This window comes from Orussus abietinus, unplaced genomic scaffold, assembly GCF_000612105.2.
Source record: "Orussus abietinus isolate OABI.00-Male unplaced genomic scaffold, Oabi_2.0 scaffold9, whole genome shotgun sequence".
NCBI lineage: Eukaryota > Metazoa > Arthropoda > Insecta > Hymenoptera > Orussidae > Orussus > Orussus abietinus.
This window is the reverse complement of record NW_019396004.1, coordinates 542,604-559,863: the sequence shown is the minus strand read 5'-3', so window position 1 is coordinate 559,863 and position 17,260 is coordinate 542,604. Positions and strand designations below refer to the sequence as shown.

The 17,260-nt window shown below is 45.0% G+C and overlaps 6 protein-coding genes and 1 long non-coding RNA gene across 10 annotated transcripts; 3 read left to right on the top strand and 4 right to left on the bottom strand.

Moving 5' to 3' along the window:
• Positions 1–88: 88 nt before the first annotated feature.
• LOC105700792 (U6 snRNA-associated Sm-like protein LSm7) lies at positions 89–923 on the bottom strand. Of its 2 annotated transcripts, none has more exons than XM_012426958.1 (4): positions 810–923; positions 708–719; positions 443–626; positions 89–371 (listed from the first exon to the last, which is right to left on the bottom strand). In XM_012426958.1, exons 1-4 carry the CDS (start codon positions 813–815, stop codon positions 232–234), a joined length of 342 nt encoding a protein of 113 aa, XP_012282381.1. In that variant the 5' UTR covers positions 816–923; the 3' UTR covers positions 89–231. The 2 variants fall into 2 exon arrangements, with proteins under 2 accessions (XP_012282381.1, XP_012282379.1); XM_012426956.2 differs by having other exon boundaries at positions 702–719; positions 810–890.
• Positions 924–3,073: 2,150 nt separating this feature from the next.
• On the bottom strand, positions 3,074–4,740 carry LOC105701001 (sugar transporter SWEET1). 2 transcript variants are annotated; one of them, XM_012427380.2, is made up of 8 exons: positions 4,550–4,740; positions 4,383–4,464; positions 4,136–4,317; positions 3,974–4,051; positions 3,778–3,901; positions 3,540–3,695; positions 3,343–3,462; positions 3,074–3,275 (listed from the first exon to the last, which is right to left on the bottom strand). In XM_012427380.2, the coding sequence occupies exons 3-8, from the start codon at positions 4,210–4,212 to the stop codon at positions 3,174–3,176; spliced, it is 657 nt and encodes a 218-aa protein (XP_012282803.1). In that variant the 5' UTR covers positions 4,213–4,317; positions 4,383–4,464; positions 4,550–4,740; the 3' UTR covers positions 3,074–3,173. The 2 variants fall into 2 exon arrangements, with proteins under 2 accessions (XP_012282803.1, XP_012282802.1); XM_012427379.2 differs by having other exon boundaries at positions 4,136–4,299.
• Positions 4,741–4,975: 235 nt separating this feature from the next.
• On the bottom strand, positions 4,976–6,169 carry LOC105701002 (MICOS complex subunit Mic10-like). Its single transcript, XM_012427381.1, has 4 exons — positions 6,067–6,169; positions 5,669–5,977; positions 5,531–5,578; positions 4,976–5,329 (listed from the first exon to the last, which is right to left on the bottom strand). The coding sequence occupies exons 2-4, from the start codon at positions 5,742–5,744 to the stop codon at positions 5,184–5,186; spliced, it is 270 nt and encodes an 89-aa protein (XP_012282804.1). The 5' UTR covers positions 5,745–5,977; positions 6,067–6,169; the 3' UTR covers positions 4,976–5,183.
• Positions 6,170–6,272: 103 nt separating this feature from the next.
• LOC105700999 (folliculin-interacting protein 1) lies at positions 6,273–11,395 on the top strand. Its single transcript, XM_012427377.2, has 12 exons — positions 6,273–6,550; positions 7,031–7,226; positions 7,308–7,397; positions 7,464–7,543; positions 7,617–7,693; positions 7,760–7,879; positions 7,962–8,190; positions 8,272–8,598; positions 8,673–8,757; positions 8,845–10,160; positions 10,236–10,695; positions 10,763–11,395. The coding sequence occupies exons 1-12, from the start codon at positions 6,450–6,452 to the stop codon at positions 10,973–10,975; spliced, it is 3,294 nt and encodes a 1,097-aa protein (XP_012282800.1). The 5' UTR covers positions 6,273–6,449; the 3' UTR covers positions 10,976–11,395.
• Positions 11,396–12,065: 670 nt separating this feature from the next.
• Positions 12,066–14,403, top strand: LOC105701000 (stabilizer of axonemal microtubules 1). Its single transcript, XM_023434314.1, has 9 exons — positions 12,066–12,244; positions 12,324–12,473; positions 12,586–12,775; positions 12,848–13,002; positions 13,079–13,363; positions 13,573–13,762; positions 13,845–14,085; positions 14,169–14,242; positions 14,309–14,403. Exons 1-9 carry the CDS (start codon positions 12,164–12,166, stop codon positions 14,323–14,325), a joined length of 1,383 nt encoding a protein of 460 aa, XP_023290082.1. The 5' UTR covers positions 12,066–12,163; the 3' UTR covers positions 14,326–14,403.
• LOC105701003 lies at positions 13,001–13,689 on the bottom strand. Its single transcript, XR_001104173.1, has 3 exons — positions 13,582–13,689; positions 13,332–13,516; positions 13,001–13,198 (listed from the first exon to the last, which is right to left on the bottom strand). It is a non-coding gene; the product is annotated as an uncharacterized LOC105701003 (long non-coding RNA).
• Positions 14,404–14,852: 449 nt separating the features above from the next.
• Positions 14,853–16,932, top strand: LOC105700824 (endocuticle structural glycoprotein ABD-4). 2 transcript variants are annotated; one of them, XM_012427014.2, is made up of 4 exons: positions 14,853–15,083; positions 16,206–16,378; positions 16,492–16,753; positions 16,837–16,932. In XM_012427014.2, exons 1-4 carry the CDS (start codon positions 15,072–15,074, stop codon positions 16,930–16,932), a joined length of 543 nt encoding a protein of 180 aa, XP_012282437.1. In that variant the 5' UTR covers positions 14,853–15,071. The 2 variants fall into 2 exon arrangements, with proteins under 2 accessions (XP_012282437.1, XP_023290068.1); XM_023434300.1 differs by having other exon boundaries at positions 14,853–15,737.
• The last annotated feature ends 328 nt before the right edge of the window (positions 16,933–17,260 follow it).

Here is a 17,260-nt window from a genome sequence, read left to right as displayed (position 1 = left end):
GATCTAGTTTTAAGACAAGTGCCTACGTTTCATGCACTGAGAACAGTATTTATTTACCAGTTAAATAAAAAAAAATGAAAGACTAAACTTTATGCAAAACCTTAACTTTTATTTACTCCTCAATCTAGGTATTTTATGTTGTACAATAATTTAGAATTGATTTCCACAGTGAAAAAACATTGCACTGCAACGTAAGTTAGCTCTTATCAATAAATAATAACGCACCATAAATTACCCCTCCTGTTGTATAAATGGGTTTTGAATCGACTCCATCCCATCTACAGGGCAGATCAAGACTACGGATGTTCCTCGACATACAACTAAGCCCAGCATTCGTGTGTCTTGATTCAACTTATATGGATCATCGGGATCTGAAAAAAATTATCTTGCCAACCAATGCAGTAAACAACATACCATCTTAAAATCATACGCCACCACGTACCTCTCAGATACTCCGTTGTGTTATCGAGTACCAAGTTCAGCAAAGGATCGTAGCCTTTAAGAATTCCTGCGGTTTCTCGTCCTCCAGCAAATTTAACTCTGATGTTCTTTTCTAGATACTTTGATAGGTCTAAAATACTCTCTTTCCTCTTCTTTTCCTTATGATCGCCATGAGCATTTTGCGTCTACAATTTTCATACGCGAAAAGTATCAATTAAATACACATTGGCAGTGGAGGTTAAGTCATCGAAAGCACGGACCGTTACCTGTTTAGGAGCCTGCAAAGAACGAAAAATTGGTGATAAAAAATATAGTTTCGCACAAAAGTGTCTGAAAACAAAAACTATAAAAGAATTTAGTTTACTTACTGACATATTTACGCAGAAAATCTGAAAATGCGTGGTATCGGATTCAAACGGTATAACAAGAGACTAGACCTTTATCGACCGAGTAAGTTGCACTAGCAGCTCAGTAGAAACAGCTTTCACCATTTTTTGCCCCCAACGGCGGGGCAACGAATTTCTGGTAGGGGCTCCCACACTCGAGATGGCGGTATCATCTACCAGTAGGTGGTCAGGTGTCGACCGGGAGAAGCGACGGTACGGTAATTGAAGACTCCCGATTATCACAAAACCCTAATCATCATAAAATCCCCAAATTCTAATAATAAATTTGGAAATTTATTAATCAACTATGTATTAGACATTTTGTAATTGCATCATCTTATAATTACGGATTTTCCGTTAAGGTGACGAGAAAGAGGCAACCGAGGGGTCGGTTGATAAGGAAATTTTTCACAAATCTAGGTGTACCTAATCGTTTGAAATTTTATAACGTCAGTATAAAGACCCTAAAAAAGGGTTCCATAACCATGAAATTCCGTTATTATAAAGAAATTTCAAAATTGGTATATACAAAGGTGTGATAAGGAACTGCGCATGCGCATGCCGGGGTCGGGGACCCTATATAAGGCCGAGCGCGCGGTCGGAGCGTCATTACCCTTTGGTCTTCCGAAGGGTAAACATCGGGGTACCCGCTTCTACCGTCGCTCTCACACACATACACACACTTGTATGTATATTAGAGCCCTATTAGGGCCCGGTTCCACCCTCGAGTTAACTGGAGTTTAACTAATTTAACCCCAGCTTTAACCTGCGGTTAAATCTAACGGTTAACCCCAGTTTTAACCTACGGTTAAACCTAACGGTTAACCGCAGTTTTAACCTACGGTTAAATCTAAAGGTTAACTCGTTTTAACCAACGGTTTAACCTAACGGTTAAAAATCAAACTTCGGTTAACTTGGGTTGTGAAACCGGGCCTTCTGGGAGACATCCCCTCTCACTTCCGTTCTCTTTCTTAATATATTTAATTTAATTTATTACGTTTGTAACGGGCTTCGGTGCGCAGCAACCTCCACGTGGTGAGCCTGGGGGACCGGTGGTTTCCAACTATCGTTGAAAACCCCCGGTCCGCAAATAGCTGCGCGAGTGATTCCACTTAGCGTGTTTTTTTTTTGTATGACAGTAGCTTAACGTAGTTAAAAGTGGAAGCACTCATTGCGTGCGGGCGAAATTGTAAATTGCGGACAGGACATTGTCGGGTACCTTTCTATGCAGCTGGTAATTTCGGATTTGTGTTCTAACCGAAGTAGATTTTTGCAGGTACGGCGACGCCGTACCTTTAGTGTATCCGGCAGCTTCCGTCGGCACCTAGTACGTCGTAGCTAAGCTACGGCGTGCAAGGCTACCTGGCTCAGGTTGTCGGTTGCGCGATACGTTGTTTCGCTCTGGCGGCATCCCGCGGGGGCTCTGCCTGCTGTAAGCCGGGACAAGCCCGTCGACTGAAACTCGTATTCGCGGGCCGACAGCCGAGCCGGGTTAGTCGTCGGTGACGGTGGAAGCTGCTGGATTGTTCGCGTTAGAAGTAGTATGCCCTTCCGGCAAATTATATCCGTAATTCAATGCTAACTGGCAAGGTACTCGGCGACTTACCCTGTACTCTGCGGCGAGCGTTGTATGGACGGATGAGTATGGTATGCGAGTGGTGTGTTGTATGGACGGATGCGTATGGTATGCGAGTGGTGTGCTGTATGGGTTATGAAATCCTGGTTCTGTGAGTTCCTGGGACGCCGGGAACTCAACGGAACCAGGTGCCTATGCTTAGGCGGGTCCCAATCGCAGCGGCCTCCTCGTGGCGGGACCTGGGGGATCGGTACCATCCTTATGGGATGACACCGATCCGCGAACTAGCTGTGAAGTAGAATTTAATTAAGATAAAATTTTACCTTCCTGTAAAAAAATCGGAGATATTAAGAGTTGAAATTCTAACAGGAACATAGAATAACCGAGGAGCTGGCACAGAAGTTTCCCGGGCAAAAATTTTAGGGACCGAATTTTTCGACTTCTAACAGGAACATAGGACAACCGAGGAGGTGGCACAGTTTCTCCCGGGCAAAAATTTTTAGGTTTGAAATTTCGTAAGTGATCGAATGAAATTATGTAAGCGATTAACAAAAAATGGACCCAATATTTTTACGATGACCGCAGAATCCTCCCAAGCGAAACATTTGCTCAATCTCTCCATCGGAGTGTGTCAAGGATACAATTAGTCATCGAATTGAATCTACACTGATTTATAACAAAAATCGATTGTTATTTATTTTGTAACATAATTACATACTTAACCATGCGTAAGTCTTGTGTAAGTATATGAAATTGTGTAATTACTTCCGTCACTTCTTCTTTAATTTTTCCTGCTCCACTGGTTTGGAAGGATATATTGCGAAAAGCGACAACTGAGCCGCAGAGAGTACAAATCCAACTGCATTCTGAAACTGTCATAATTTTTTTTTTCATTTATTAAATACCAGAAGGATTGCAATAAATTCTGGTGTTACTCACGATTACAAAAACGTTGTCAATTATAATGCCATATAGCAGCCACTGAAAAGTCACTAGAGTCGCCATGAGAATAAGTGGAAATGGAAGACTTTCTGTGCTTTTAGTTTTTATAATCTCTCCCTGTTTAATAATCAAGATAATTATTGATTAATTCGGTATGTAGTACCTCTGAGTGTCATAATTCAGTGATTACTTACGAGATTAAAAAGGGGTGCTCCGAGTAAAAGTAGCATCAAAACCGTAATTATAATCCCACACCGAAATTCAAGGTTCTCCGAGCTTTCTATTTGCATATAACCTAGGATAATGGCAAGGAATGCCACAGCTTTGGCTATTTTTAAGTGTACATTGCTCTGAAAGTATAAGATAAATAAAATGCAACTAATGTATAAACTTCAGCGGTACGCTAAGAACAAGTCTGACATGAGTATTTACCTTATTCGGTGAATATAAATAATAAAAAATGACATACAGTAAATTCAACAGTAAACCACAAATATTAACATTGATCATGTTTTGGTCCCCAAGGATCAAAGCATACTGCAGCATCAAAATGCACCTGAAATCATTAAGAGACATTACTTATATACCTATCAAAAGAAAAACCTAACAGAGGAGCATGAACTCTTACATCCCTGTGCCGCCAATAAAGGGCATTGGATCAAAACCTTCCGAATTCCCTTTATGATAAATGTCCTTGCATATTATCCTGGAGACAAATCAAAATATTCTAAGGTACACTTATCAAAAACACAACACTTCGAACCTGTGGATGAATTAATATGTAACTCACGTTCCAGCAAACATTTGTCCTATAGTCGTGACCATTGCACTCGTCCCCACGATCTCTTTATAATCTTCTAAAGGCATTGTTCCTTTTGTGTTGGCACGTTGTATGGAAAGAAGGGACTATTCAAATGTATAACAGATATTCAGACTGTCTATCTACAGCAATCGCTGTAAGGAAAATCAAAACTACAGAGTACAATTAGTTTGTAGCACTTCCCTGAGATATTTATCACCTTATTAATATAACTTACTGGTTATTTTGTAATGAAGTATTATCTCCTTCTATCCAGCGAGCTCCTTCTCCTCTTGGGTTTGAGACTGTATTACAGAATCCTGTGCAAAAGACCATTGAATGTAGTACTGTAACGTACCTCCTTCCTAACCACTCTAGCCTTCAATCAATTCCTTTTAAACTCACAGGCAGGCAGAACAAGTGTTCACAGTTCATCATATTGTGCACTCTCTGCGACGAAAGTTCGATTATTAAGCGGAATTTAATATATCAGCGACGTTAATCAATCCAAGGACGCATAACCGTTACTCCAATAAATTCGAATTGAAATGAATTAAAGCGTAGTGGAAGCTCTATTATCAACTCCGCTTTTCTGTGGATCCAAAGTCATTTCCCCTGGAACCGTGCCGTGATTGGCCTTTGATATCCCCTACCACATCCGTAAATTATTCAGTATGTTAGACTAGGTTACAAATGCAGCAGAACGCCTTCACTTTATTTAATCAGAAAACTCTTTATCGCGAGGACGTATAATCGCAAGATGACTTTGAAACCGTATGTCACGATTGCATGCTAAAAATTAGAAGCTAATTGTGACAAGGTTCAAAAAGCTGTCGAGAGAAAAATGTTTATTTCAACGTAATTTACAGTCGGTAATAATTAATGGAAATATATATATGTACACTGTACGAATTTTATTTCTTCAGTGCACGAGCTATGTTACAAATTAAACTATCCCGACAGCGATGAACCCTAGTTCTCCTTCGTGTTTCTCGGATGCTTCCTCGTCAGTTTCTATGCATCTACCTCAACAAAAATTTTACTTTCCTTTTTTCACTTCGCTTGGAATCTCTTCGCACTTTCTCTTTCGTTTGCACGCATTGAGCGATGCATTGATGTCCTTCTCACAGTTGGAGTATGCCATACCGAGTCCAAATCCAGCACCGACGATGATGGGCCACTTTCCTAGAAGACAGGTAATCGTGTAAACTTTCTGCCTGATTCCTGAGGATGTCGTAACTCCTTCGATAAATGATCTACTCCATAAATGGTTAAATACTGAATTTGACTAAAATTTGGTAAACGTAAAAATCCATTTGTGGAATAAATAAGTCTAAAAATTCCTGATTTCGTGTTGACTCAAGTAAACTGGACGCCGGGACTTACTTTTAATAAAAAGCAGGGAAAATACTGAGCCCAAAAAAATGCCGCCTCCTGAAATCCATCAAAACATGAGTGAGCAGCTCTTCAAAGCTACCTATTACTGCTCCTCGATTAAAGGGCTTATCGTCGGGTAAAAGTTACCCAATTTCAGAACCGCGTCCGTGAAGCAACGGTCCCACTTTCGTCCAATTTCATCCTCGCTCCACGTACTAGCCATTTTTCCGCAGGTCCACGAACGGGGGGGTTACGTCGTGCACTTCGGAGCATCGACAATGCTCGTTTCTAAGACTGTCTAATCAGTTAACAAATCGAGTTCTTTCCTTATCAAGATGCCGACCGTGGCTAACAACTTCCCGAATCTGTTCAAAGAAGGCGCCACGGGAGATTCAACATGGTGGCCTAGCGTCACTTTTAACCTCCTCAAATGAATACGCTGTATGTACAGTTTCCCTACACATAATTCGCACTTTACCCTGAATTTTTTTTAATTAAAATTTTATTCTCAGTACTTTTTATATTTTTTCATGTGAGATACTTACTTGCGATATTTTGAAGCAAAGGAGGTTAGGAGATGTCAAGTTCCCTAGTCGACAGCCAAGGGGAGGACGGCTCCATCGGAAGCACTGTCCACCGATTGGCCGGCAAGTATAGAAAGTGACAGTTCCTGCTTTCTGCTTATCCCTTCCTCGTCGATTACGCTTTCAGATAAGTCTCCTGCGCCAAATAATCCGGCGACGAGTCATCTCTCGTGTCATCTCGTTGGGACGGTCATATGACTCGACCGCATGTGACTTTATTTACCGTTGGGCTACGACGAGAGGAAGATGTATGGTGCAGTCTCGCGAGCACTCGTCATTGAGATGCCAGCCTGCGGTTCGGTGCGCTCTGACCGACTAGGCACTCGCAGCGAATCGCGAGCTCTATGATGCCTTTGCTCAACAAACTCCTCGCCCCGAGAAACGAGCGCAAGCGGTCCGACCACGCTCGCGCCTCGACGAGCGAGCCTTCCAATGCCAACGAAGGGTGAGGAACCACCTAATCGTCGATTACCACCTTTCGTCCGACTCAAAACTGCTCCATCGAGGATTCCTTCCTCTGCCGTAGAAAGACATCTTCCCCGAGGTTTGGATGCTCGATGGGTAGACACTGGGTTCGATTTTCCTGTTTCCTAGGATCTCGAAATAAAAAACAAGCAATCCGAGAGTTTAAAATGATCGTACATTGAGAGCAACCCTTGCTTCGAGCCCTTTCCGACTTGTACACTTTATTTCTTATCTCTTGTCCAGAATCTAATTTTTGTGAACTTTGTAACAGCGTAAGTAGTTTTGAGAAAATTAGTTAATCGAGTAATTAATCCAAAGTTCAAGATCTGAGCTTTGTGAGGGAAAAAAACGATAGCTAAGGCAAGATTATCTTTGATAGATAATAAAGTTCTTCCTATCAAGATCTTTGTATCTGATTTGTAAGAACTTTTTTAAGATGCATCATATGTCGATGTTGCAGGAATGCGTTTAATTTTGGAGCCGATCAAATAAGAGTCCTTCTGTTTCGAGAGTGCGAGTGGAGAGGCAGAAAACTGCTGTTCGATTCAATTGCGGTTAAGAGATCGTGCACTAATTCTCAGTGCAATTTAATTAAGAGTGATGCCGAGGCTAAAAGCGATACTCACCAAGAGATCGTCGATGGGTTCATATACGAGGTGATAGCTTAATCACATTTTCTCAGATATGCCGTCTGATTTGTTTTAAATTGGAAGGGAACTTCATTCTTTGATTTACAGCATGAGAAAATTGCCTGCGGTGACGTAAGTCTTCTTGGTGAAATGGTATTCGGTAGTGTAGCCATGACATACAAAGGACCATCTTTTAAGGTAAATTGATTAATTCTACTATTCAATTAATCATGAATATCATAAAAATCTGACATTTTTCTTCAGGTTCATGCAATCGATTCTCCTCCGTGTATTATGTGCACCAAAGTTTTTCCCTCTCCAGATTACAATATATGTAAGCAAAGGTGAGCACTTATTGAAAATCATGCATTGGACAGAGAATAAATGCCTGTAATTAATTCCATCTTATTTTTTCAGTGAGAGACATTCAGATGAGACCTTGGGACCTTCTGTGAATACCGAGTCCAATTCCAGTAGTGGCAGTGTGCGTACTTGTAAGTAAAACTTCAACATCCATGGTAAAGCGTGTACTTTAAATAAAGGTTCACATTCAAAAACAGTCTCGCGTCCAAGTTCTGGAAATTTGTCGAGCAGTGGACCAAGTCCCCAACTCAGGAAGAACTCTACGTGCTCAAGTACTTGCAGTAGTTGGGACATAGACGTACCCTCACCGCATGACAGTAAGACTCCGAATTATAGGTTATACGCGATTGACATTAATTTGTTTTACCTGACTATTACTTTTCACCTTTTCTTTCTTAGGCTCGCAATCTCTAGAAAGTGCCAACTTGTCTGGAGTAGGTAGCTTGTCCAGTCTGCGCAGGAGATGGTGGAGAGCAGTCTCTACTTCTTTGAGCCGTTCCGAGTCGGATGACATTTTTGGGGCTCACTGTGGTGAATTCAATGGCGACAGTCATGACAGCCAATCCAGACGACAAAAAACCAGACTAGGCCTTGCGATGCTGGTGCAGCTTACTAGGGGCCAAGAGAGGTTAATTATTAATATTAAATTATGGAATGAGTAATGTTATATATCTTTCTTACTTAAATCATTTTTCTGGGTCGTGTACAGAAAAATGGAGGCACAGTTGCTGGAGCACGCAGCCATGCTCGAAGGGACCCTTGATCGAATACATTGCAGTTGCTTCGAGTCAAGCAGGGATCGATCGCAGGGCAAAGGAAAAGGTCTTGTGTCAAGAATGTACAGAGCCTCGGCTCGATGCACGATCTGGCTGGTGCAACTTTTGGTGGACCCTGGAAGTCTGTCGGCACCTTCGATCTGGCACGAGGTGTTACTCAATTCCACGGTCTCGATGGAAATGAGAGTCGACGTGCTGTACCGCAGCCTCCATCAAATGTGTCAGCTGCTCGACGACGCTGACACGAAGTCCACCAACTTGTGAGTGACCAACGCTTAAATGCCCACGTCGAACTTCCGGAATTTTAATGTTCTTTCCTCCGGACGATCCCTAGTTTCCTGAGCACCGTTGTGACAGCTGTACTTACATACCACCTTGGCTGGGTGCAAACTGTTTTGCCTTCGCAAGCTCGACAGCTGGTAACTTTTTTGCTAATTAAATTTATACTCTAAATGTTCTAAAAAAATACGGATGAAAATGTATAAATAATACTATTTACCGTTTAGGCAGAAAGATTAGGGAAGACGTATCCATGTAATCCATTGTGGGCTCAGCTGACTGACTTGTATGGAGCATTGGGAACTCCTCTGAGACTCGTTCACACTGTGGTTGCTGGTGATTCCGAAAAGACGGAGTTGATGAATGCGGTGTTAGCCTTTCTGTCATACTTTATACGCAGTGGAATAGTGGAGAGACGTAGAGAATATCGTTGCCCTTCCCAGCAAGATGTCCAAGAAGCCATCGTTCTCCTGGAACAGGTTAAAAAAAAGCATCCAGCTCTGCTGGACCGGAATAAGGCCACTGGTGTATCCGGTGATTCAAAAAATTTACTCGAGTTAGATTCGAACAGTCTTATGGTGCAAAGGAAGTCTTCAAAACGCAGAATGGAAATTGGTAACAGCAAAGATAGTGCGTCGTCACAAAATGAACCTGTCATAACGATCGACACGAAACTGTCTAAGCTGAAGAGAAGCTCTACGATGTTGAACAGCCTTGACAATTGTGCAACAGACTCGACGAAGACCACCTTTGAAGCTCCAAGTTTAAAAAAGGAATTTCAAGATGAAAGGGAATTGGAGAAGAATATTCCTTCCAAGGATTCTGATGAAGACTGCGCTACCAGTAAGGTTAAAATAATCGTCAATGAAATTGCTCCTCATGATCTCATCACGGAAAAGGAATACCTGCAGACGAGTTCCCCATTGCAAGACTTGGAGAAGAAGTTTGAAGTCGAATCAGAGGAACGATACATGGGAGAGAAAATTGCTTCGCTGCACAGGCATCAGAAAAACGGTTCCATAGATGTGCAGAAACTGTATTCCAGTGACATTGAGGACGAAGAGTGCTCCTTTCTGCCTAGCGATCCTACAAGTGCCAGTAAACAGTCTCAAGTCTATTTTACACTTGGCAACGAAGAAAGGTTCTCCAAGGCAGGACAAAAGCCCGAGTTCAGCAATACTTGTCAATGTTCATTTGCTTTCGTCGGAGCGCCTAGTACGTCAGCCCAATTATTGGAAGATGTACTGCGGAAGATCATCCAAAGAAACTTCCCTCAGTCCTCGAAGAGCATCCAGTCTCCTCCTGGCACTTCGGCTAAGGATCGTCCAATGGGATTCTGTTTAAAGTGCAATGGGAATGGTTACTCGGTGCCACTTTGCTACGAAAATGGCAAACACCTCCTGGAGACTCCGACGAATGCCACAGAAGTGTTGCGAACCTGTGGCAACACGGTTGGCAGTCGGAGTGGTGGGCGAATCAATAGGTCGAACAGCTTGGAGGCTCTGATGGAAGCCAATGGTGTCGTGGAACTGCCAATGCCTAGGTAGGTACTTTAAAATTCTGCGTTAAGTAATCAACAGGCCTAATCTCTTTCATTAATTTTATTCTTCTACCTTAGGTCTAAAAAAGTCACAAAGAAGGAGATAGATCGAGTGGGTTTCGCCGATACCCTACTGCATAGAAAAGTATCAAACTCAAGCGAGAAGAGTCTTGCCCCTGAAGCTTGCGACTCCGGCTACTCTTGGGGTCTGGTTGTGCAGGGTCTGGTTAAAAGGAAGAAAAAACGAAGGAAATTACAGCTCGAGAGCAAGAACCTCGCCAATGAAGGCGAAGCTGAGGCTAAGTGGTGGCAGTCCGCCAGAGAGGAGCTTTCTGTCGGTGTTCGATTTCCAGTGATCGATCAACCAGTCCCTGAGGCGTTCTGCATCCTTGCCGATCTTGACACTTGGCAAGTGGGCCTGATGTCCAACTGCATGTCCCCCCAGAGTCCTCCTTTGCCCGTGGGCATGTCCAGACTCGTGGCTAACATGCTCGAGGCTTTCCACTACGTCTGGAGAAAATATCGCTCTCCAATGCAAGTAAGTATCGAGACTTTTCGCCCTTAACCTCTCTACGGTGCTCCTTATTTTTATATCTGCCTTTCAGTGTGTCCATCTCTTGGAAGGTAAACTCAGAGAGATGTGGCTGCGCAGTGAGGCTCTATCGGAGATGCTGCTAACAGCTGATGTCTGCGAGGCCAACATTTCTAACCTAACAAATGCTCTGGACTTGGACGCTGCGGACATCCCGTTGTTGCTGGCCGTGGCGACGACGCACTCTCCACAGATCACGCAGCGCTTTGGCCTGACGCTTGCTTGATGATGGACACAGTTGTACATATATAAAAAGCGAGTCATGAACGTGGGGTCTAACGTCAGGAATTCTCCCAGCGTGGACGTTCCAGACCATGTGATCGGTCACGTAACCACCCATGTGGTTTCCACGTGGTCGCCGGGAAAAAGTGTAAAGAGCTCCTCAAAGTATTTCAAAAAGGTACTTCCTCCGAAATTTGCGATTTTCAGAGCGCGTTATGCGGAGATATATGTATATACGTGTATGTAGAATCCTGTTAACTGTATCAACGGTATAAGAAATGCGGAACCAAATATTCTCTAGGGCACGGGGGGGGATAAGTGAGAAAATCGAGTAATAATCCGTCAACGGGGTTTCTCTATACCTTAAGCTGTATACGATTCTTCTTTCTCTTTTGTAAAATACAGTTTTGTCGTCACTACCGAATTAATGTGTACCCCATACCACTCTTCCATTGTTCTCGCCGATAAATTCGCGCGCGTTACGTCGTCCGCGGTGAGCCCGGTAAATCGTCCTCGTGAAAATTTCTCCTCGATAACCCCTTATCAAAAATTGGCGGCGAATCGCGAAAAATCCTCTCGGCTTTTAGGAAATTGCCGAAGTCATGGAGATCTGTCCGCCGGCACCGTAAGTGTTGATAGAATCGCGGAATTAACATTTTTCCCGGAGCGCCCCAGAGTCCTGACTTTCCAAGGAAATATATCTCTTACGAACTTTTTATTCCCAACCGCAGATTAAAGCGACCGCGGCTCCAGTCGGTCGTCGAGGCGAAGAATAAGATCCGCGTGAGTGGGTTTTAATTAAAATTCCCGACAAATCTGGCAATCTATACCTAATAAGTTTGGATTAAAACCAATCCCGAGCGGGTCTGCGCATAACTTGGAGCGGTCTGAAAATCCCGGAGAATTTTTTATGCCTCGCGTTACGTCGGGCGTGGAAACCCTTTGAATGTACTTAACAATTTTCGCGATTCCACGTTTCGTTTGGGAAATACCGCGTTCATTGTCCGCGGGACGATCTCGGGATTACGAGTCCGTAAAGCCGGCGCCAAGAATGATTTTTATCTGGCTTTCAGCTGGGTCACGACGAGTGCTGCAATTGCTGTTGCTGTTGCTCGCCGCAGCCTTCTTGTTACGTGAGCCATCGACTTTTAATCCTTAACGGAGAGCCGTAAAACGCAAATGTAACCGGCCGATGCTCCCCCTGTATCATCCGCCTGTCCTTTTACAGAAATACGTTCAGCCGCCCGTTGCGAAATCCTACGCGCCTATTCGGGTGAGTGCGAATCTCCCTCGTAGAAACTTATTAAATCGAGGAATAATTGGACGCTCTAACGTTCTCTATCGTTCCCAAGTATTACCATAAAACGGACGTGCCGATGGAGGGGAACACTACGTACCGATTGTCGTTTTGGGAAGGTCCTGGCGGTACCAGAGAAGCCATCCGTCCTGAGAATTGTCTGGCCGTGGGAGATGGGTTCATGTCCGACGACACCACGCACAAAGTACCTAAATAAATTGGCTGGATTAAATTAGGTCGTAAAATTAACTCCAATAATTCCCAAGAGTAGCTAATACGGCTTTAAAAAAAATTCACTCACGTGAGATGAATTTCAGTTGAGCTATCTGGGAAACTGGTGCGTGAAGCCAGAAGACCCCATCACTCCTTGCGACAGACAGTGGCTGGGCAGAGGACCCATGCAGGACGTAACCACTCAGAAGCACGATTACACGTGGAAAATCGCTCCCAAGGAAGAACCATACTCCCTAAGGCCGAATCTCTATTTTCCTTGCGCCTCGATGTCCGGTAGTCTTCGTAAATTTTTTTTTCAATCATTATTTGTATCCCTCCTCGATCCTTGAAATTCTCGGTTCCCAGACGACACGACCTACCGCCTCAGCTACTTCCAGTCCGCCTGCCGCATCCCTGAAAAGCCATTTAAACCCATAAGAAGGTACGAAAGATCGGACGTCCCCATGGACGGCTGCACCACGTACAGACTCAGCTACTGGCCGAGTGAGCTGCCAGGAAAGGTATAGAGAAGAGGAAAGTAAAATTTTGTAAAGATACTCCGGGCAGAGAGCGACGAGGTGGGTTCCCTTTTTTAAGGAACCTCAGCCATGGAATTCGAAAGTGGAGTATCATCCGCCCGTCGTCCCTCTCGAAGGCTGCACCACGTATAAGCTCAGCTACTGGCCGAACCGTGAAGAGCCCAGGAAGCCCTTTATCCTGAAAGACACGGAGAACATCCTGAACGCCAAGTGCTGCTTCGACGACAATACCACTTACGGGCTGAGCTACTTCGGATGCGGCGGAGATAAGCGCGAGCCCATCAGACAATCCCAGAACATTCTCCTCTCACCTTGTCCTCTCTCCCACGACACCACTCATCGGGTATTGTCTCGTCCTCGTCTCTCCCATTGCGAAATCCAATTTGTTCCCGGCGTTCCTCTTCCCCTGGAGGTCCTTATCCAACACCCCCGAAAATTCCTCGGCGAGTCGCGATATTTCTTTTTCCTCTCTCCTCAGGAATTAACGAGGAAGTTCCTGGAAGATGAAAGGTGTAGGCATTAAATTGCCATAATGTAACGATAATTTCGCAGATGAGCTACCTAGGCAATTGGTGCGCCAAGCCGGAAAGGTCGATTATTCCTTGCACCAGGGATCTCCTGGGAAGAGGACCCATGCAGGACCTGACGACCCAGAAGCACGATTTTGTCTGGAAGTGCGGAACCCCCGACTCCGAAATCCGCCCCGAGGATAATCTCAGCTGCTCCCCGATGCCCCTGGAATGTATGGAAAATTCGTGAATGCTCCAGGGAGCTTTAAAGAAATTTTTCAATATTTTTACCGACCCATTCTCGATGTCCCGCAGGTTGTACGACGCACAGGTTGTCGTTCCTTCCGAACGACCCTTCCTCGTTGATCAGAAACAAGCCCTACGCACCCATTCGAAGGTACGAGTCCTCTGATGTGCCTATGGAGAAGGAGACGACGATGAGGTTGAGCTACCAGCCCGTGGAACCCGCGGACCAGGTCGAAAAGCATTGGGGCAACCACTCGCAATATATCCCGCGTGTTACCCCGATGGAGGACGACACGACCTACAACCTTAGGTCTCTAAAATCCGTGCTTTCTCTTTCTCCCGATTCTACCATTCAGAAATACGTATTAAATTCTTGCCTTCCTGATTTCGCAGCTACATACTTCCTGGAACCCTGGAGCCCCTGCCACCCTGCTGTCCACCTTGCCCTCCGGCGAATCCTTGCATCCGTGAGTTCCTCCCTCACCTAAAAATGAAAATAAAATATATAACAGCGTCCCAATTTTCTCTTCCAGCTTGCGCGTCAGGGTGAGCTCTGGGGACACCTTCACAGCCACCCGGGGATGGAATCGACCTTGAAAAAAAATTGCATCCCGCGTCCTTGTCCGCGTCTCGATCATGTCTTGTCCAGATTTTTACAATACATTTAATTATCTCATCTCCACGTGGTTTCCTCTTTTCCACGGAATTTCCCCTTCGCTCCTAATCGGTTCTTGTATCGGGTCTGGCTAATGGAGGTATCGGCTTCTCTTCAGGGTAGGGACTCATCCGATACATCTAAAAGGGCAGATAAAATTAAAAAGCATCTCGCGGTTACGAGACACCTCGTGAACGTGTGGGCATGAAAAAATCGAATCCGGGCCCGAATTATCTTGCGCAAGAGTCGGACTTTTACTGGGAGAGAGAAAAAAAAAAAATAAGCAGGAGAAAGAATCGAGACTCGACCTCGTAGGAGAGCCCGGGGATGTCATCGGCGTTTCACGGCTTAAGGATCGTCTTCAGGGGGGCCGTTGATGGGCTGTTAGATGGGCCCCCCTCGGCTACGTGTAACACACGCGCGTAATCCGCGGGACCCGGAGTTCGTAATTCATCGGAGAGCCCCAGGTAGAGGGGAAAAGTGAGAGCGGGTATAAAAGGGAAATTCTTATTCCCCCTAGACCACAGTCGAGAAGTGCTCATCTCCTTTTCGTTCGCTCGCCGAGTAATTCATGATCGATCGGTGCCTCTGACCCGATTTCGAATCACCCAGTGAAGTCGTTTTACCTGCGAGTACACGCAATGAAGTTTCTGGTAAGCCGTTATTTTCTTTCTTTCCTCCTGGAAGAATCACGGAATCATCATCAATTTTTTTACTCCAACATGAACGAACATATTTTTTTTTAACCGTTTTAAATGAGAAGTTACCTCTAAGTGAATATTCTGAGACGCACTGGCGCGGATCTTGTTCAATTTTTTCTTTTCTCCTGGACCATTTGCAATGACAGTATCTCATTAGTTCTTGAGGACGACATGCGTGGAAAAACTTATCGAGAGTTTTAGAAAGCGGATCGCACAAAATCCGGACCGTTCTCTCGCAAAATGAGAAGACACTCGTCCTGCCGGTCTCCGTCGATTCGCCACGCGTTGCTCTAATAGGAGAAATCTGCGATTAACGTAGAAGTAAGACGATACTTTCCCTGAAAAAAGTCGTAAAAAAATAATAAAGTACCTGCGACGCAGGGTAAACGTCCTGCGTTAAAATTTAAGCTGCAGAACGTAACGATCGGTAGCGGTGGCAAGCCGCGGTAATTGAAACGTTCATTGCGTATTATCTAATAAGAAGTAGCGAGGTTCCCGCGGTGATGCAACCCAGCGTCGTCTCCTCGCATGCAAATCGCGAAAGTATCTATAAATTGGCCAACCGGACGAGCAGCCGACCGTAAAAGGGCTCGCCGGAAGCCGTGGGTGCGAGAAAGATTTTTCGCGCACCTCGCTCCTCTTTTTAGACATTAATAAAAGATAGTCGGCGAGTCGGAATTAGCATAACTCGCGCGCGAGGGAGACGAGGCGAGTGGGAGCGAGATGGGTCGAGATGGGACGAGATGGGCCGAGAAGATGAGAAGGGTTACCGGGTCAGGAGTTAAACGACCCAAGCTGGCATTTGATTTTCACTTTCACTCATCTCCGGGCCAGGAACTCCGAGAAGGAGGAGAGATTCCTGGGAGAGGAGTCCGCGACCTGTGCCCCTCCTCGCGAATCGGTCCCGTTTCGTCCCCTCTCCGATTTCCTTGGAATCTCGCGTATCGCAAAATATCCCTCGAGTTTCCTGGACTCCTCTTCGACGTAGAATATTTCCGAGGGCCCTACCTGAAAGACAGATCCCGATTAATAAATTTTTCTTTAAACATTTAAGTATTTAAATATTTTCTTCAGGTACTAGCCGCGTTGTTGGGGTTGACCCTTGCCCAAGAACCTCTCCATCATGGTCGCAACACCTACCGCGAGGACGAAAGGCAACCCTCCGACGACAGGCACTCCACCACCACGTACATTCCCATTTTGCAATGGAACAAACAGCAGGAACACGACGGCACGTACAAGGCCAGGTAGACTTCTGAACTCCCTCCTGAAAGGAGTCCTGGATTATCTTCCACATCCAGCCCGTTATCTTATGTACTCTGTATAGAAATTATAATCGGTTAATTAAATCATTCTTAAGCTACGAGACCGGGAACAACATCATCGCCGAGGAGAGCGGATACATCAAAACCTTAGGAGAAGGCGCGGACCAGACGGAAGCTCTCGTTCAGCAAGGAAGTTATTCTTACACGAGCCCCGAGGGCCAGCTAATCACCGTACATTACACCGCCGACGAAACTGGATTCCACGCTTCCGGAGACCACATCCCGACGCCTCCTCCGGTCAGCGAGGAGATCCAAAAAGGCCTCGACCTCATATACGCCGGAATCCGCCAGCAGCAGGTCTCTCGATCCCTTCCTTGCTTCCTGAAATTTTCTCACGGTTACCTGAGTCTTTTTTCTAAATTAAAAAAATTTCTTTCCAGGAGGCCGACGCTCGCGAGGCTTCCCAAAAGTCTCAGCAGCCCTTCAACCAGCAGATCGACCGGAGAGACGACGCCGACCGGAAATATCGCCAGTGAGAAGGGGTCCTTCCTGATCTTCTTTCTCATATTTTTCTGGAAAAGAAGCCAAATGTCAAGGCGAGAACGGGAATATTCGTTGTCGCGATAAGTTAAGATTCCCTTGCGTTATGTAGCGGCGCACGGTATCGCCGTGCGCCACGCTGCGATGTAATACTCGACTGCAATAAATATTTTAGTTGTAATACCGCTGTTGAGCACCCTAGAATTTATTTCCTGAACGAGTCCGTGGGAATTGGTTACTTACTTACGCTGGGAGATGTACGCGTTGTAAAAGTGGAAGGTAATTTATCTACAGTAGTACAGAGAAGATTGGAATGTACGCGGG